The 19,440-nt window shown below is 42.3% G+C and overlaps 1 protein-coding gene across 2 annotated transcripts in view; it reads right to left on the bottom strand.

Annotated features, from left to right (window-relative positions):
* The window catches only part of Gsap (gamma-secretase activating protein), a 107,957-nt gene that overhangs the window by 85,089 nt on the left and 3,428 nt on the right, over positions 1-19,440 (bottom strand). Inside the window, exons 2-6 of one of the 2 annotated variants that reach the window (XM_051174820.1) lie at positions 14,248-14,324; positions 13,192-13,248; positions 8,312-8,381; positions 7,995-8,048; positions 2,240-2,328 (exon numbers count right to left, since the gene is read on the bottom strand). In XM_051174820.1, the coding sequence (XP_051030777.1) occupies positions 2,240-2,328; positions 7,995-8,048; positions 8,312-8,381; positions 13,192-13,248; positions 14,248-14,324 (347 nt within the window). The remainder of the gene's footprint in view (positions 1-2,239; positions 2,329-7,994; positions 8,049-8,311; positions 8,382-13,191; positions 13,249-14,247; positions 14,325-19,440) is intronic. The other variant, XM_051174821.1, reaches the window with a different exon arrangement.

Here is a 19,440-nt window from a genome sequence, read left to right as displayed (position 1 = left end):
AGTGAATATAAAAATCATAAGCAACTGTTTTGCTTGTACTTCAGTAGCTGTTAGATCATGGTTACTGGTACATGCTATGAAAGGAACTGAGAACCACAGATATGATGCAGATATGTACACATGACAAAGGTCAAGCAAGTAGAGGAAGGAACCTCTGAGGACCTCAGTTTTCTCAGGGGAAGTTGGCACCAGGTATGACATCATCACCATTCTTCTGAACACAAGGCACAGAGGGAAGCTACCTTCAGGGTGAGACTTCCTGTTTGCAATATTTGATTCTGAAGCCAATCAGAAACTATGCAAACGACATGCACACAATATGTTTCAGTTCACACAGAGACAAAATGCGGCCAGTATATTTATTGTGAAACTAAACCTAGTATATAATTGAGAACCACATAAGGCACAGTCCCTGCTGCAATTTTCAGACTCCCACATCTGAGAGACAAAGAACAAAGTGACCAGGGACTTTCCAAGAAAGAACAGGGAGTCATGATGTGGCAAGTGGCTAAAGTTAGGCTAGCTGTTATGGGGAAGAGGAGGCTTGATGCAGCACAAGCATGCTCTCCACTGTGCATCTGCTCACAGCACAAGGCTGATTCCATCAGCTGCGATAATAAAGGGAAACTGGCAGGAGACGGATGCTCAATCCCTTCATCGTCAAAAAAGAAAAAGAAAGTGACAGACAGTAAGCCAGCCTTTTCATTTTAAGGCATGAAAGGCCAGCTTGGTCTGCATAGCAAGTTGCAGGCCAGTCAGGGCAATAAAGTAAAAGACAAACAAAGCACTCTTTTTCTGCACCTGATTCACTTTATTTGTCCGAGTCCTTTAATTTTGTCACAATCATTTACCCTGCCTGGGTGGGGATGCTGAGGGAATCCAAAACGAAACCAGAAAAGGGAAGTGTACTCTGCCTCATAGCTATCACCCGCACTCACAACAGTGCAGGAAATTTGGTTCTCAAAAAAAAGAGAAACAGTGTGCAAGCTCTAGGCTGGGGCCTATCTGCAAGCAACAAGAGTGGTGGGGAAAACACAGGGTCAAAAGAACTGTTGGATGATAGCAGAGGAAGGGAGGGGACAGGAGAGGGGGGAGGGCCCAGAAGGGGAGGGGAAGGAAGTTAAGCCCTCCCCTAACACAGGGAAGAAGCAGTCCGTTTGCTGAAGGCTAGGGCTAAAGCAAATACTACAGGGTAGACTAGCTGACTCCAGCTCAACCAACAGATAGCAGAGCATGAAATTGAGCACAGGAAATTATGGTCTAGCACGTACAATAAATTGTCACTGTGGTAACCACCAAAGACCCTAGATACTGAATACTAAACTTGATTACAGGCCAAATAGGTTAGGTCCCTACAAACCTCTATTCACACTCTTGTCAACAGATGAATATAGAATTTTGTCTGTGTGTATCTGTTGAAATAAGCCTCATGTCACACATCTCATCGACTCATTAACATTGAGCTTTTGGCCCTCAGCACAATAACTCATGCCTGAACAAAGCTTATCTAAGTAACACACACACATCACCTCTGTAAAACACATCACAGCCTTTGTACACTTAGAAACACTAGACAACACTTCAGCACAACACTAGGAAGTCATTTCAAACAGTCACATCACAATGAAAAGCACCAAATTTATAAACCCATGGCACTAGGTAGTGAGCACCACTTGTCTGCAGTGTAAGCGTGGAAACAAGGCACAGTGTCCCCTCAGCTGGGATGTGCAAGCAGGTGACTCGCCTGCTCAGCAAATACCTGGCCAAATGCTGCGTTAATTTTGAATTGCAAATAAGCCTTCATAAGCACAAGAATAAACAAATGTGGAATCCTCAAATAGAAACTGACTACCCACATTATCCACAAGGGGCTTCTTCAGCAATCCACAGTGTTGCTGAAGTTGGGAGTTTACTGTCTGTCACTAATCAGATAGTCTGTCAACAAGGTGAATATGTGACCTAAACAATTCTAAAGCTTACCAGAGAATCATTTTAATATTTGCTGTTTGTGATGTGAAAGCATTGCCTTACTATCAGGTAGAGCAGGGCTGAGCAGCCAGGTCTGAGTTCTTGTCTCCATGTTTACAAAGGAAATGTCGATGCTAGAAGTCTTCTCAGCTGGAACTCTGCTTACAGGAATAATTCTGGAATGTGTGTGAAAGCACTCTGTAAACACCTTTCTCCCTAGGGTCACACCTTCTGATCAATGAGACAGCTGATAGTTGACAGGTTTACCTACCTGGACCCAAATACAGCTGTCTACTGCTTTCAGAACCTTCATTCTGTCCACAGGATGAATCTCAACCAGCAATGTTAAGCACTTTGATCCTACAGAGAAAGGGAGGGTTTCAGGCATAATGATTGGGATAGCACACATTTGAGAAAGAATGACTAATGTCTCAACTTACACCAGATGTGGGCTAACAGAACAACTCTACCATTATCATAATGTCTCCTGAGGTGACATGAAACTCTAGACCCCAGTTCCTTTCTCTGGGGCTGTGTGGGAGCCCAGGGGCTCTAAGGGAGCAATCCACCTGCCTTGCACATACATCCTTATACACCTGCCTTTGACCCAGTCACAGAACGCCCATGTGCAAAGGGAAGCCTTTGAGTGCCCTGGGAACAGCAGCTGGCACTGGCGGGAGGGGGGGGGAGGAAAGCACCACTTTTACAGTGCAAGTGGCCATCCATCACTGTGCAGCCCTGACTGACCCAGGAGCCATCACTAACAGGGTGATCTACAACAGGTGTCCTTTCCCCTCTAGACAACATCATTTGCAAACAGGTGCAGCTGGATTTTGAAAGTGTGTGTTTCCTTTAATATCAGCTTTTTCCTAATTTGCCTAAGTTTTACTTTGACATTTCTCAAACTCAAAATTGGGGCCATAGGTATGTAACTCAGTGGCAAGGCAAATGAGGAGGACATGGAAGGAAAAAATATCAAAACAGATAAAGAACCCACAACAAAGCTAAAGTCACTGTGCCTATAGTGAAACCATTTTGAGCATAACTCCATAAACCCTTTGCCTTCTAAGTCTAAATTAACACAGCCCTGCTCATCATCTGTCCAATTCTGCAGCACAGTGGCAATCAGTGTGTGAAAATACAAAGATATTCTGACGCATGTGTAGCACGGCTGACAGTGTCTATCAGCAGCAACAAAAAATCTCGGTTCCCCCCAGGATCGAGCAGCATTGTCAATAGCTGCCTTAGGTCCTGGTATCATATCTGAGCAAATGTCATAAAAAGCAATTAGGAGTAAGTTCTGTCCAGGGGCTGGATGGGGTTTACCACAGACATCCAAATTTAGGTCAAAGGTCTCCTCTCCCAAGAGCATAGTCGAGTTCTTAAGACGCTAATATAGCCAGGTTCTCTCTCAGTTACTGTATTGGGAATATTAATTAACAATCTGGGGATCACACAGAAGTCTGGAATCACCCAGTTTTCAGTTCTTAAGAGTAACTTAGAGAAACATGAGCCAGTTTCCAGGATAGGACCTAACAAATTTTAAGTCCTGAGTATTTCAATAAAAATGTCTTTACGGATCACCAGAGGGGAAACTCCTGAACCAGGTGGCAGTCAAAATGGGAGATCCCTGGTCTCTGGTGACTACAAGTCCAGCTGCAGTCCTGAAGTTAACAATCAGGGAAGCTTGCAAGGTCCTGGCCTACAGGCTCAGTCTGAATGAAGGAAGAGCAAGCTGAGCATCTCAGGGCCCAAGGGCTCTGTTGGCCAACTCCCAAACTCCTCCCCCTCCACCCCCATCGCCAGAGGCAAGGCTGGAGAGCCAGTCATCCTGCCAACAATGTGGGCCTTGCAGGTCAGAGAGCACAGCTGCTTTCACTGCAGCTCCCAGGACCAGGCAATGCCGCAAGACCTTGTGGCCTCCCCACACCACCAGACTCCCCGCACGCACGCACGCACGCAGCTCTGGAAGCCTTGCTGAGACTGTCTGCCTGGACTTCTGGTTATAAAACAGACGTGGCAGATGGCCAGGCAGACAAATGATAGGAAGGGCATCCTGTAGACCCCGTGGGGCCACTTCCGACTTCCTTGTCTGAAGGTGGACAGTTGCACTTTTCTTTACTTCTCTTTTCTGAGAGGTCTCAGGCAGCCCAGGTTTGTGATCTTCAACTCAGTGTTGCTGAAGATGGAGACAGCCACAGAGTCTTCATCCACTGCCTGTACCTTGGGAATGCTGGGGTTACAGGACTTTTTACTTTGCCTTATTAGGGAGAGTGTGCTTTTGATTCTGCCCTGGAATTTGGAATGAGTCTCCTGCCTCAGCTCCTGGGATGCTGGGCTACCCATCTGGTGTTTATTTGGGGGGGGGCTCTATGTGAGATTTTCTTTCTTTTAACATCATTTTTATTTAGTGTCTTCAATTTTTTGTTTTGGATTTTTTTTTTCCTCCTTTGAGGCAGCTTCATGCATCACCTTGACCAGATCCCAGCAGATTTGTTGTTACATTTCTATCAACCAATGGCAGATCAATAAAGATTATTATTAGAAACTAAGAAAATGCCATGAGGATTTGGGGAGATAGTTCAGTGGGGAAAGCGCTTGTGACAGGACTTCATGTAACCCCAGACTAGCCTTGACACTCAACCCCTGGTCCCCTATGTCTTCTCCTTAAGTTCTGAGACAAGGGGTACGCCACCAAGCCCAACCCATATCTGAAATCTCAATTGAACAAAAAGAAACCTTCACATGGTGATGACTAGTGATTCTCAAAAGATATTCCTCCAACCACAGTTTCCTCTCACCTCAACCTCTGACTCATATTCAAATCCCTACCTTACATGTCTAGGATGTCTAATTCACATCTCAAACCAAGAATACACAAAACTGAACAGTTCCTCTTACTCCTGTTCTCACATGCACATGGGTGTGCGAGTGCATGCGCACACACACATGCACACACACACACTCTTGCCCTGCCCCCCCCAAAAGTCTGAGTCATTTTCGACTTGTTCTTTTTCTCATGTGCCCATCAAATCCAGAAGCTAATCTTGACAAATCTGTTTTCTCAATATGTCCAGATGCATCCTGAGCCACAGATTCCCTTTTGCTCATAGTGAAGGGCAGGTCATTCCAGGGTCTGCGCTATGGAGACAACCACCCTGCCCTCACCTCCACTTCCTCTACTCCACTTCAGCTCACTGTCCTCATTGCCCTCTTAAAACAGTGAATCTACAAATTTGTCTAGTCTTGCTCTGTTGGAAAGATAATTCCCACTCCCCTCTTTCAGGAGCCTGCTTGACCATGCCCCAGCAGTGTTCCCATGTCCCAAATAAAGTAACAACAAAGAAACGCCAGAGAACCGCCTCAGGTGCTGCGTCCATGAGACATTTACCTGAGGGAGTGGGGATGGTATGCCAAAGGCCATAAGTACAGTGGACATGAAATGTCAGTACAGTAGTGGCCACCTGGGATCTTAACCTGCTCCAGGGTACCTCAGAATCAATTCTCCTCAGACTGGAAATGGGGGAGAATTACCCTTCAGCTCCCTGATGCCCTCTGACTGTGGACTGCCCTGTTGTACATCCATCCAGACTCCAGGCTGTAATGTAGACAACAGAGTCTTCCAAAGATCCTGAGCCAAAAGCAGGAAGTTGGTAGAGAAGCTGAGGGGGAACATCCTGGAATCATACCTGCACAGAGCCGGTTCTTACCTCAGTCATAGGGATTAGGTAAGAGTTAGGATACAAGCTACTTTCTAAGTAGTGTGACAACTAATACTACTCAGGCTAATGTTTTTAAAGACACAGCAAATAATCTCACCACAGGTACCCAAATCCCAGGCTGAGCAAGCACATCTGGATAGGATTTAATTTTACACCATTAAAACTTTAAATGGTCTCTGGGGGTGCAAGAATTGACTATTGATAGGCATGACAGTGAGGCAGAAAAGATAAACATCAAGGAAAGCCTACAGTTGCTCTGAGCTTGCTGTCATAATAGGATTTTTCTCAGACTAAAGGTACCAAGGGATAATAAGAAGCAGACCTCACACAGTGCAAACCCATGATGCATGGATTGGCCTCACCCACTCAGCAGCTCCAATAGTAATCTTGCCTTCCCAGGACCAAGGAGCACATGCATCGCATCAACCCTATGTCCTATTTTGCCCAAACTTTTGTTTAGGTGTCAGTATACTAATGTTCTAGATCACATCCTACATAAACCAGTCCAATTCCATCCCTTGAGGTGAGCATTGCATCAGATCCTAAGAGCAGTAGAGGAGATGAGGAGGAGACCAGCGAGAGGGGGAACGAGGGTGACTGTAGCTCTCCGTATGTCACTGCAGGGCAAAAGTAAGTGAATGAGCAATGAGATTTCAGCCAAGACATCTAGCCCACCAATATCTTACAATAGCTCTTCCCAGGCTTGGCTCCAGTTCCCCTGCCTCTGAGATATGGAAGAAGCACAGAACAGCCTCCTGAGCCTCATGTGAAAACAAGGGTTTTTCCATCACAAGCAACCGCAGCATTCATCCAGTAGGAACTATGCTAACAGGAGTCAAGTGTGCCAGATAAAGAGAGCAAAGGAAAGCCCCTAGGAAGGGAACAGCAAGGGCCAAATCCTCTGGACAAGGGTTGAAAAATGGTAGTTCCCAGGCTGACTCCAGCCCACAGGTGGCTGCCATTGGGGACAGAGTCTTAAAAATTATTTGAGCCAACTTTTATAAATTGTAGTTTCTTACATAAAATCCCAGAATTCTCAACAAAATTCAAAGCTGGCCGCAGTGGACTTAACTGCCCTTTTGGTATTCCCCAGGGGCCAAGACCCTGTACCCATCACTAATCCTTAAAGCTGTTGAACACATTTCATTACAGCTTCTGTTTCTATGCTAAAACTAGAAACAACAAGGCTAGTGAGATGACTCAGTGGACAAAGGCACCTGCTGTCAAGTCTGACCACCTGATTCAACCTCCAGGACCCATATGGTGTGAGGAAGTTGTCCTCTGACTTCCACACACATGCCCATGTACATGCAGGCACACAAAATATAACAGAAATAGTTGACAATGGAAACAATAAACACATCTTATTTTTCTCTTTTGCATGGGTATGTATCTGTACAATGTGTGCATGTGAAGGCCAGATGCAAATGTGTATGTATTTTGTGAGGCTGAGTCTCTCATTGGCCCAGTTACGGCCAAAGTAAGCTAAGCTGACTGACAAGGGAGCCCCAGGGATGGCCTATGTCCACCTCCATAGCACTGAGATTACAAGTGTGTACCATCACAGCTGGCCATTTTTACATGGATCTCAAAGACCGGATTCAGGTTTTCACATTTGCACAGCAAAACTTCACTGATTGAGCTATGCCACAAGCCTGACACTTCATTTTTCTCCCACAGAATCTGTTATTTATATGGCCACTGCCCACTGTGAACATTTGCAACTGAAACCTAGTGTCAAATTAAAAGCTCCATGATAGCCACCTTGACACTTTATTAAAGTTATATCTCAGCAGCACACAGGGCCTGACCATCTGCTGTCTATACTGTGAGTTACAGGGCAGACAGATGACATAGAATACCTCTAGGATTTAAAAAGTGAAAGATTCCACATGGCTAATAAACTATAAGTAGTTTTCTGTAAATGAACAGATTTATGTTTTATATTGTATTTATGGGCCATCCACAATGCATTAGAGATTAATATTTCACCAGATATTTTTTAAATAGTACTGTAAGTTTTCTACTTTAACATTAGTTTCTGGCCATAGAAGTCAAACAAATTCTTGGTATTCATTTAGAATTCAGGTGCTAATTGTCATCTCATTTGTCTACAACTTTCATTATACTGTGTTTTGCACCTTCTTACCTACTTGAGAAACAAAATTTAAAGTCTTGCTTCTGCTTAAATGGCTGCTGCCTTTTTATTCTACAATAAGGGCACTTCTAAAAAAGCTTGAAATTTGGCTTAGTCCAACAGGTCTTTATCTATCAGTACATACAAAAGAAGAATAATTCCATTACCTGGCTGAAGCTCACTCCTTACTCCTTCTTTAGTGTAGTGAATGAAACTTGCAGCTAATGGAAAAGAAAAAACCCAGTTAGCAACTGATCCCCAGTTGTTCAAGTTCATCATCTACCTGGAATAAATAAGTTCTAAGGACCTGTCACTGCAAAAGCATTCATTCTTATAGGTGTGCCCTACAGATTCTCAGTTTCAAACTTGATTTACCTAGAATATGTATTTTCTGGAAAGTTATTGTTATAACCAAATATTGCAAAATCCACACACTTCAACTTAAAAGATGTAGGTCTTGTGCAGCAATGAGATCTCAACTCACCAAGCAAAGTTCTCTCACTGTTGACAGAGCAGCTGACAGCTTGCATGTCCTTCTCAAAGGTATACAAATGCTATTAAAACAACCAAAAAAGGACATTATAGCAGATAACAATATGAAGCTAAGTTCCTATTAAACTTTATACCAAGCATTGTTTAGCAAAACATTTCCTAAAGGACCCTAAGTGAACTGTCTATGCTGATATGGTCTGAATTATTTTTCAATGAACATGTTTAATATTTTATGCCACATTTGGTGCTGAGACAACCAAACAGCATGGTTCAGAACACAAACTTTAAAACTGACTAGACCTGACTAGACAAATCCTGACTGTTATTTTTAAGCTGGGTGACTTTAAACAAATTATTCAACTTACCCATCCATCATAATTAACATAGGACTATAATATGCATCTCATGTTATTATGAGGACTGAGAAATACTAGAGTGGATGGCCAAAGTATCTCATAGAGTGGGGTGGTGCCCTTTATTCCTCAACAAGTTCTGTATCAGAGAGGCACAAAAACAGAAAACTAAATAAGACCTAGAGTCTCTTGGGAGATACTCAAACTATGAGTCATGCCAGGAACAGGAAAACTTCAGCTTGAGTGAGAAAAAAACAGACATTAAGCACCAGGGTGGCAAATAGTAGATACTGTGGCAAATATTTTAAAGCTATGGTTTCAGAAAACAAAAAACAAAACAAAACACTTCAATAAGAAGTTTAAACTGTGATTGAATAAAAACAATGGAAATCTTAACAAGGACATGTATAAAAATGTATAGAAATTGAAAATTACAATAATCAAATTTTAAAATCTCAAATGGTAACAACATACTAAAAACAAAATCCAGGAACCTGAAGGGAAAAATACCTGATCTGCACAAAACAAAGTAATAAAGCTGGGACCTCGGCGAAGAAGCTGGACCATAGACATGACTGTCACAAAGATGATGAATCTGATGTAATCAAAATCCAGAACAAGAGAAAATGAAACTTTTGTGTCTGAAGACATAGTGGCTGATAAGTGAATTGCCCCAAATTAGGCAAAGAGTCAAGAAGCTGAATGAAAACCCAAACAATGGAGGGTGGGAGAGCTGACCCTGAGGTCGTAAGAGCAGGAGAGCTGACCCTGCCTCTCATCAGCTGCAGCCCTTGGGAGAGTGGCCCTACCCTGGCCTGGACAACACAGCAGAGCAAACCCTGAGGACATGAAAGCAGAAGAACTGGCCTTACCCTTGCTCATTGATGCAAAGGGTGAACTAGCTGGAGCAATGCTGGAGAAATCACCCTGTTGGTGAGGACATGGACCAACCCTGCAACTACCCAGCCCAGAATCAGGGCTATGTGTTGGCCCACCCCAACATGCACCCCATCTATGATCTGCTGGAGCACTCGAAGGGGCTGGTCCTGCAGGCACAAAGCTATAGGATCTCCATGACATAGGGCAGCAAAGGGACACCCAAGAGGAGTGCCAGTGAGGGCCTAGTGTTGATAGTGTAGCAGAAGCCAGAGGCCTAGAACCAATCAATGCTTGCAATGAGCCCTTGCAGGTAAAGATGAATGGACTAAGTGGTTTACTGCGTGACTCACTGTGTCACACTACAGCTTCCATGATGAAATTGATTTTTCCTTTTTTTTTTTTTTCTTTTTTCTTTTTTCTCTTAGATTTTATTTTATTTGGGGGGCGTTGCAAGGGCAGAGAATAGATACAAAGGAATAGGGAAATGAATGGGATTGAGAGGCATGATGTGAAAGAATGAAAAAGAAAGAAAGGAAAACCCAAACAAATCCATAGGGACATACTCAAGTAAACGTTCACAAGATGAAGGGCAAAGGAAAAAAAAAAAAAAAAACTTTCAAATGTGGTTGGGGAAAATGACACCTTAAATACAGGAGGAAAATAATTTAAGAGACAGGTTTCCCATGAGAGACCATGAAGGGAGGGAGGAAAGGAAGGAGGGAAGTAGGAAGGGAGGGAGGGAGGGAGGGAGGAGGGAGGGAGACATTCTTTCAGGAACCTGTCAGCTTGAATTCTAGACTTGAGGAAATCATCCTTCAAAATGAATAAATGAAAGAAATGCTCAGGTAAAGACAGCTGAGAATGTATACACACCAACTCTAAAATACTGTGACTAAAACAAATTCTTAAAAGACGGAGAAAATGTAAAAAAAAAAAAAAAAAAAAAAATAGAATCAGGACACCAGGGGACCAGGAAGGAAGATGAAACAATGGAGACAACAAAACTAGGTAGCACAGAGTGGATTTTCCTTACTACATATTTCTTAAATTATATTTGACAACAAAGGCAAAACGTGTGCCATCAAATGTGCATTTTGAAAACAACGCCAAGAAGCTAAGTCTGCCGCTTAGTGGTGCAGCACCTGCCCACCATGAACGATGGCTATGGATTTAGTTGCAAGGTCCATAAAACAAAATAAAATAAACATATAAATAAAAGTCTTTTTAGGGGGCAAGGTGGCTGGAAAGATGGTGCAGCGGTTAAGAGTGCTCAGGGCTCTTGCAGAGGACACAGGCTCAGTTCCCAGCACCCATATGGTGGCTCACAACTCCAGTCCCAGTGGTCCAGTGCCCCCTTCTGGCCTCCACTGGCTTGTGCATACATGTGGTACACACAATCTCACACAGGCACACACATACATTAAGTAAATAAGTACATTAATAAATCTTTCTAAAAGAGACAAGATGTTGGAGACAACTGTAACTCTAGAGAAGCAGATAAATTAAGAAGTAAGGATCCTGGGGGTTGAAGAGATGCTCAGTGGTTAAGAAGTAAGGATCCTGGGTCTCACTGGAACTGGTAAATGGCTGCCAGCAGCTGTCTGGATGATGGCAGAGTGTGTCCACTGACTACTGTGATGACTACAGGACCGTGCCTATGTGATGAAATAACACAGAAGCATAACACCCATTCTCCCAGTGCCACCTTCCTGGTTTTACCGGCATGCTCTAGACACAACGTGTAACAACTGGAGAAAACTGGGCAGTTTTGCCCATTTAAAAACAAAACCATGTAGGAAGGTGGGGAATCATCAAGATTTGTGTACCCTTTAACCCAGACTGGAGTGCTATCACTAAAATAAAGCATTGTCTTTCTTTTGGTAGTACAGTTCCAAAACAAAAATAGAGAACTTGAAAGACAACTTAAAGTCCAGATGATGTGATTTGCAAGCACATTTCCTCAACAAAACCAAGAAAAACAACTGTGTGGGTTTTAAGGTGTTCTGAATACATGGAAGATACAAGAGGGGGTGGGCTTAGCAACTGTTGTGGTTTGACTATGTTTCCCAAGTTCATAGGCTAGAAACAAAATTCCCAATACAGTGGTGCCCGGACAGGGAGGCACAGTAAAGGGTGGACAGGTCACAGGGCTCTGCCCTCCTAGGGACTGCTAGGTTAATCACTGGGAGAGTATTATCATAAAAACAAGTCTAGACCCCTCTTGCTCTCCTATTCTCATCCTTCTACTGTGTGCCATGACAGAGAAAGAAAGCCGTTACCAGATGTGGGACCTTTGACCTTGAACTCACCAACATCTGGAACTGTAAGAACTAAACATCTGTTCTTCACAAACTACCAAATCTTCTTCAGCAGTGATGGCACAAGCCTTTAGCCCCATTACTCAGGAGGCAGAGACAGGTAGATCTCTGTGAGCTCAAGGCCAGCCTGGTCTACAAAGTGAGTTCTAGGACAGCCAGAGCTACACAGAAACCCTGTCTTGCAAAACCAAAAGTAAAGACCAAATCTCAAACTCTCTGTTATAGCAGGATGTAGCAGCAGCAGCAAAAAAAAGTACACCTAAGGCAGCAACTTTGGTTAAAGAAAGATGTCCCTACTTATTACAGCAAAGCTGGTTAAATTTCCCACTAATTTATGCCTTAACCAATTTATTTCTTGAGTAATCTGCATATTTTAAAAGCCAAAAAGCAGTGAGGAAGAAACAAATCAAATGCAAAATGTCCCTCGCTCCTTGCTTATAGGCCCAGGGAAGATGAACATATCCACAGAAGGTAGCTGCCCCCCACCCATGTCAGACTGAAATTCCACATTTTGATGGCTCAAAATGCATCTTCTCAAAATTCAGACCATATAGAAGCCAAGGAAAGGGCTGTTCTGGCCCCCAGAGTTTTATTTGCCTCTTCCCCAAGATGTGCCTCGGTCATCCAAGGGGAACACTGGCTTGTGTGGTTATTGAATCAGAGAATAAATAGATGAATGAGTGAATGAACAGCTGTGGGTAGACGAGTAGATGAGGGGAAAAGAGAATGAACCACACTGGAAGTCAAAAGAGAAAGGTGACCTGTGAGAAATTCGGAATGGATAAAAGGTATCTAAGTTCAAGATCCGATTCTCAATTGTTCATACATAAGCACAAACTGCCCTCCCACCATAATGTCCCAATTAGATAAAACTTGTCACTCTGACCAGGAACTAATGGGGGGGGGGGAAATCAAGGAACCCAGCTCCAAACCTGCATTGCTACTGAAAAGGAACAAAAACAACAACATGAAAGTTAGCCAGAATGAGAACTTGGAGCCACGGGTCATTATGAAAATGACCTAGGAGCACACAGGCCTTCAGGGAAGGCAATGGACTTCCTACTTTTATTTTTCCCCCATAATGTTATTAAATTAGTCTGAGCCGCTTTGGTTAAATTTCAAAGAACTAAGATCGTGTATCATTTTGGTTCAGGGGTCATTATACTTTTTTTTTTTTTTGTAACACAGATAAAAACACTAAAGAGTTAGAAGGGAAGAAATGAAATTATATGAGTTTTTGGAAAATAAAATTGAAGTTTATATCTAGAAAACAGAGGAGGCAGAAAGAAAAAAATATAGTCAACTGAGAAATCTACAATTACCTCGTTCTGTCTGGTTTGGCAGTCATATAGTCCAAAGACAGTATTTCCCTTACTATCCTAAAAATTAAGGAGATATTTATTAGTATTGCTGTTTAGGATATGAGGTTGTCACTGGTTTTTAAACAAACCTAAAACGACTCTAACCATCTTGGCAGTAGGCACTCTAAAGGAAGCCTGCTATGTATCTTTTAGAAGGACCAGACCTAACTCAGCTAGTCACTGAAACATGGAGAGGGAACAGGTCATCACTGGACAGCTTAGAGGATCTGAGGACTGGCTAGAAGGAGTCAGCATGACCCTCCTCTGTGTCCTTAAGAGAATAAATATGACAAACTGCAATTGAACAAGTCCACAATATTCTTATAAGTAAAATTGAATCTTTAAATGCACGATTCCAGGTATAACCTAAGAATTGTTTTTAATCAGCAGAGAAACAAACTATAGTAGAACAAATGTAACTAACTGCTGGAATTATTCTTTCATGTTTCCCTATTAGCAAAGTTGTCAGTCAAAGTAAATGTTCTTTAGCATGTCCAACACCCAAAGGTGTTGTTAAACAACTATGGTTACATTTACATCTGAACGTACAGAGTAGTCAAAGTTAACATTTTCTCAAAGACAAAATTTAAGCATTCTAGTTATCTTTCAATATCTTGGCCTTTTTTTTTTTCCTCTACAAAATGAAATTAGCCATCCATTCAAATTTTTTGAATTTCAGATATGTAGTTTTCTATGATTTTTAAAAGAGGAAATATTTCACAGGATGGACTACTAGCCACTCTTCACCTGCACAGAAGTCAAGGTGCTTACAGGCTTTGCTGCCCTTTAATAAAGTAGGGTACAGATTCTGTAAAGTTCATCTTAGCACTGGAGAAGCAGAGGCAGGCAGATATCTGTGAGTTTGAGACCAGCTTGGTCCACATAGTGAATTCTAGACTAGCCATGGATATATACTGAAATCTGTCTAAAAAAAAAAAATCTATAAAAGGCTAATACAAATAACTAAAACTCTATGCTGTATATATTTACTGCAATACAAAAACAATGTGGACTTACCTTATAGGTATAAATAAAGTTTCCATTTCTTTCAACGTTTAGTACACGTAAACTCTCATAAGCTGTTTCTAAAACACCTGGAATATAGAATGGCAGGTTAATATTCAGAAAATTGTTTTAACATAATACAACAAATACAGTATTCATGAAGGAAATCAAGCTCAAAATTGTAAGCTGATGTTTCTGTTACATGGAATTTACAATCAGGCATACTTAATCTATCCCATTAGAAGTCAAGAAAGTAGGGGGAGGTCTTGGGGTAGTGATGTGCTCTGAGCACATTGAGAAGCTGTGAATATATCCATTGGGTTATGCCCTCTTGACCTCTTACTATAGACTCTTCTATATGTCATATCGAAATGATCTCAATTGTATACTAGCTTTTCTTTATGCATTCTGAAGCTACATTGGTAGTAGCATACCAACATCAAACTCATACTTTCCTGCTGGATTCACCCCTGCCAGGTGCTCAGCTGAATTTCATGTATTTGAACAGTAAATTAAAATAATAATATTTTTAAAAGCAGGCCACCAAGGAGACGGTCCAGTCGGCAAAGTGCCAGCCAACCAAGTTTGCAGACCTGCATAAAGCCAGGCACTTAGACGAAAAGCCAGTCATGGCAACATACATCTGCAACTCTACTGCTGGAGGAGGGCATTCAAATGGATCCTCTAGCTTGCTGGTCAGCCAGTATAGCCAGTGAGTGAGTGCCAGATTCAGTGAGATACCAACCATGTCTCGAAAAAGATGGAGTGCAACAGAGGAAGACACCCAACATCATCTGCTATCCTCTATCTATGCCCGTGTGCACACATGCACTCCACTCACATCCACACAAGGAAATAGTCAAACATTTCCTTGCTTACGATGATGTCATAAGCAATGGGCTAAACCAGAGAAAGGGAGATATCCCTGTTCAGTCTTCCCCCACAGGATACTGTCTTTGGTGAGTGATGCACAGATGTTAATATTCAGAAAAGGGTTCTCTTGCTATCAGGAACTACTCCACCCCCACCTCCAGAAAGGTTTCTGTATAGTAAGGACCCAGAGGAGAAACAGAAGAGTGGAAAATACTGGTCTGAGCTGAGACATTTCATCCTGAAGGGGCTGCAGAGAGGTTTCTGCCAGGAGCCAACCTCTAAAGGAAGGCATGGTCAGATGCAGCTGTGTGTGTGACCTAGGACATCTGTGACCTGATGGCAATTCCCTACAGGGTTTACAGACAGGAAGGGGGGATTTCCTGTGAGGTCTTCCAAGTACAGCTTTGTAATTATACATATTGTGGTGTGAGAAATCACACCCAGGTTTTAAGGCAAGAATTAGGCTCTATTCATTGATGAATTTCATTTCTTTCCTCTTTAAATCTTTCTTTGGTACTTACACAGTGACATGGTATAACTTTCCTATCCTTTACTGTTAATCCCCTTGTTACTCATGTTTACCTTGTGAGGCTTATGAGCAGACTCACCTTTTGGTTCCTCCACATCCTCCCTACCACCCCTAGCTGACCCTGTCTTTTCACTGGAGTAGTGGTCCATTCTCACTTAGTGTAGTTGTCTCGGGTCACACTTATACTACTATTTGTCGTCTGTGACTCTCCTGTTTGACTCCTTCCACCACTCAGTTATTAACTTCTCTGTTACATGCTCTTTTCTATCCTTTTATTAGTTAGACCAAAAATTGTAGCATGGGTGCTCAGCATTTACACTTTAATGTTACATGGTACCCAAGAATATGATGCAGTTTAACCCTTCATCCACTCTTAACAGGAGAGTATGTTGGAAAATTGCTTGGCAAGATCTACTGAAGTTGAACACATGATTCAACAAGCTCACTCATGCATACCACCAGCAATCTATACATAAAATCTGAGCTACTGTGCTTCATAGTAGCCCAAACTGAATCCCTCAAAATGCATACCAAGATCAAAACAATGGAATATATTATGGCAATGAGAAAAAAAACTAACCATAGCAACACACAAAAATAATTGAGCAAAGCGCAGCACAGTGGTGCATGCCCTTAATCCTAGCACTCAAGAGGCAGAGACAGGGAGATCTCTATGAATTTGAGGCCAGAGTGATCTGCATAGAAAGACCCTGATTCCAAAAAAAAAAGTGAGCCACAAAATCCCCATAACCACTGAAAACCAACTACTTAATTTGATGTTTCTGAAACTGATGAAATCAGTCTCTGAAGCTGAATGAGCAACTTCCCTGGAGCACTGAGGACCTATGTGAAGCTAACGATCCTTAACTGCCCTGAGCACTGGCTGTGGGGACTTTACTCTGGGGAAAGTGACTGTGCCGTGTGTCCTTATGACTTGTATACTTTTCAATAAACAAGTTCAACTTCTGGAGCACAAACAAAGACCTTTAAAGAAAACATTCAACTTAAAATTTAACTGTCCATCTTCATCTATAGCTTTTAGGTAAAGGATTCTACAGGTAAAGAATTTAAGTGAACAGCTGTGTGTAGAGCATTCTTGATTATCATTAACTATAGATTAACTGATATTTTAACTCCCTCAAAAGTTGTTCACAATTAAATTGCTTAAATTTGGTTGCTCATACACAAATAGAATAAGCAGACATTAAAACAGTATTACATTGGTTGTGGAAAATTCAGATGTTTGCATGAAGCATGCAAAACATCCTACAGCAGCACATTCTGCTTGCACTCCTAATTCAAAAGAAAGGGAAAAGCAGAGTAGAAGCAAGCTTACAGCAAAGAGCTGGAGCTGGTGTGGGTGACTTCAGAGGAGTCAGCTTTCACAGAAGTTTGGCCATAACCCTGAAGTCCCTCTTCCTGACTGTCATGAGACATAGTTGTGTAAGGGTTCCGCAGCCAGGATGCAGCTGTGGTAGCTATAGACAGGTATATATTTCCATTGAGCTGTCAGAATCACTCGGCACTGATTTGAAAATACAGGGATAATCATTTGATCTTACAGCAGAACAGGATTCAGTCAGCTGACTGAGTAACACTTCACAATGTGTTCTCATTTCCACCTCACACATACCTTGGCTCAAATATTGCAGGCCCATTGCGTATAGAGGACAACTAATTCAGCAAGTGAGGACCCCAGGCCAATCCCACACAGTGAAGAAATAGTTCAGGATCATCTCAAACCCACTTTGCAGGGCATTCTGTAACAGCTAGAGAAGTGTTTAGCAAGTGCATCCCCACCCTGCAGTGACACGAAGCTTTTAGAATGCAATGTGTCAATATTTTGAGAATTTTTTTTCTTTCAAGACTATAAGGACATTCACAGACATTCACGCAAGTATACTTAAAGTTTCAGATAAGATAAGAAATTCCTTTACAGGAAGTCTCAAAAAAGTTTTTGGCAAACATCTATTTTTAAACTACTGAAAAATGCTCCATCAAATACAGACTATACTTTGTGTGTGTGTGTGTGTGTGTGTGTGTGTGTGTGTGTGTGTGTGCATATAGAAACATTAGGGGAGCTTTTAAAGGAACACTGATGCTACAAACAAGAACCATTTAAAAAATACATATTAAATTTTATTTGTTTACTTGGTATGTGAGAAAGGAGGGGAGGGATGAAGTTAGAGTGAGAGCAAGAGACACATGTGGCAGAGAACACCTTGTATGAGCTGGTTTTCTCCTTGCACCCTGGAGGACTCAGGTCATCAGACTTGGAGGCAGGTATCTTTACCTGCTGGATCAGCTCACTGACTCAAGATATTCTGATTTATAGCTTTGGAGCCTGTCCTGTAACTAGCTCCTATAGACCAAGCTTGTCTAGTCCTCACAGATATCCACCTGCCTCTGCCTCCCGAGTGCTGGGACTAAAGGTATGTGCCACCACTACTACCTGGCTTTAAGAGACTAGTGTGGAGACCACTCTCTTGTGTGTGTCAAGTTCCTCTAGATATTTTTCATTGCACATTTATTAGCTACCATAGCTAGAACTTGGACCAGAACATGGTGCAACCACAGCACACAAGAGTGAAAGAAATAAAAACGTCTTCATGGGTACATTAGCTAGTGCTAACTATACTTGGGCTTGTGGTTTTCATTTCAAGGGTGTGTAAAATGGATGCATTTGGCAATTCTGGAAATTTAGAATGATGTCTCACCACACACTCACCACTTGTCCCTTCCTCTCTGTGCTCATGCTTGAACACACCCTTCTCTAAGAAGTATTCAGTAGTGTCTTTGCTTATTTATTCATTCTGACTCTTCCCCCAGTAGCGTATCTCTGGAAAGTCCAGAGGCGGAAGTTTAGCAATTCCAAATGAGGAAATGTGCTTTAATTTTACAGTTCAGTATTCTCTGGGGTCACAATAACATATTTTGATAAGGAAGTTACTTGCACAGGTAAACTTGCTAAAGAAAGTCTGAAACACACAAAGTATTGTGATGTCTGAGATAAGGGGAAACAGATATGGCTTCCCAAACAATCTTGCTCATTTCAACCATTCTTTGTTAAATCAGAGAGAGTTCACGTTACCAGAAGAGGTTTGCCAAATGTGTAAACTTTAGTCCAAACTGCTATGAGACAAAAATTGAAATGATTTTGTCATCCTAATGATAGCCCTTGGAGAGGGGAGTCATACAGTCTTACAAAAAGCTGTGAGTGAGCCGGATCCCAACACACAGGTCAAAGGGTGGTGAAACAGGACTACTCTTAGTCTGTGCACAATGTACCCAGTCCCTCAGGCTCGGCATGACCAGGTTTTATAGTCCCAAATCAGGAATACTGTGATGTAATGTATATGAAATGAGCAGGAGCCAGCACGGGACGATTCATTAGGAATCAATAAAAAGAGAACTGAGAATTAGAAAAAGAAGGCTAGAGATAAGGGACAGGAAGGTAAACAGGAAGGACAGTGGCAAGGGACTGGTGAAACAGAGAATGACATGAATAAGGCCACCCTCATGCACCCACAGCAGTCTGCAGGATGGCACACAAGAGGACAAAAAGAAAAGCTGGCTTTCAAGTCGGTTGCCTGGCAAAATATATCCACCTCCATGCAAAGAGTATGAGATTGGCGAGCACGGGAAAGACAATTCACATTCTTTCTAGAATTACACAGATGGTCCCTGACAACACTTCAACTTGTGCTTCTTGGAAGTAGTGCCAGGCCATACAGAATGCTTAGTAAAGACACCGACTGGAATGGCCAACTCAGGAACCTCCCAAATGTCACCCCTGCCTCTCC

The sequence above is a fragment of the Phodopus roborovskii genome, unplaced genomic scaffold (genome assembly GCF_943737965.1).
Source record: "Phodopus roborovskii unplaced genomic scaffold, PHOROB, whole genome shotgun sequence".
NCBI lineage: Eukaryota > Metazoa > Chordata > Mammalia > Rodentia > Cricetidae > Phodopus > Phodopus roborovskii.
Note: the sequence above shows the minus strand (reverse complement) of the source record. Positions and strands in the feature narration are given on the sequence as shown.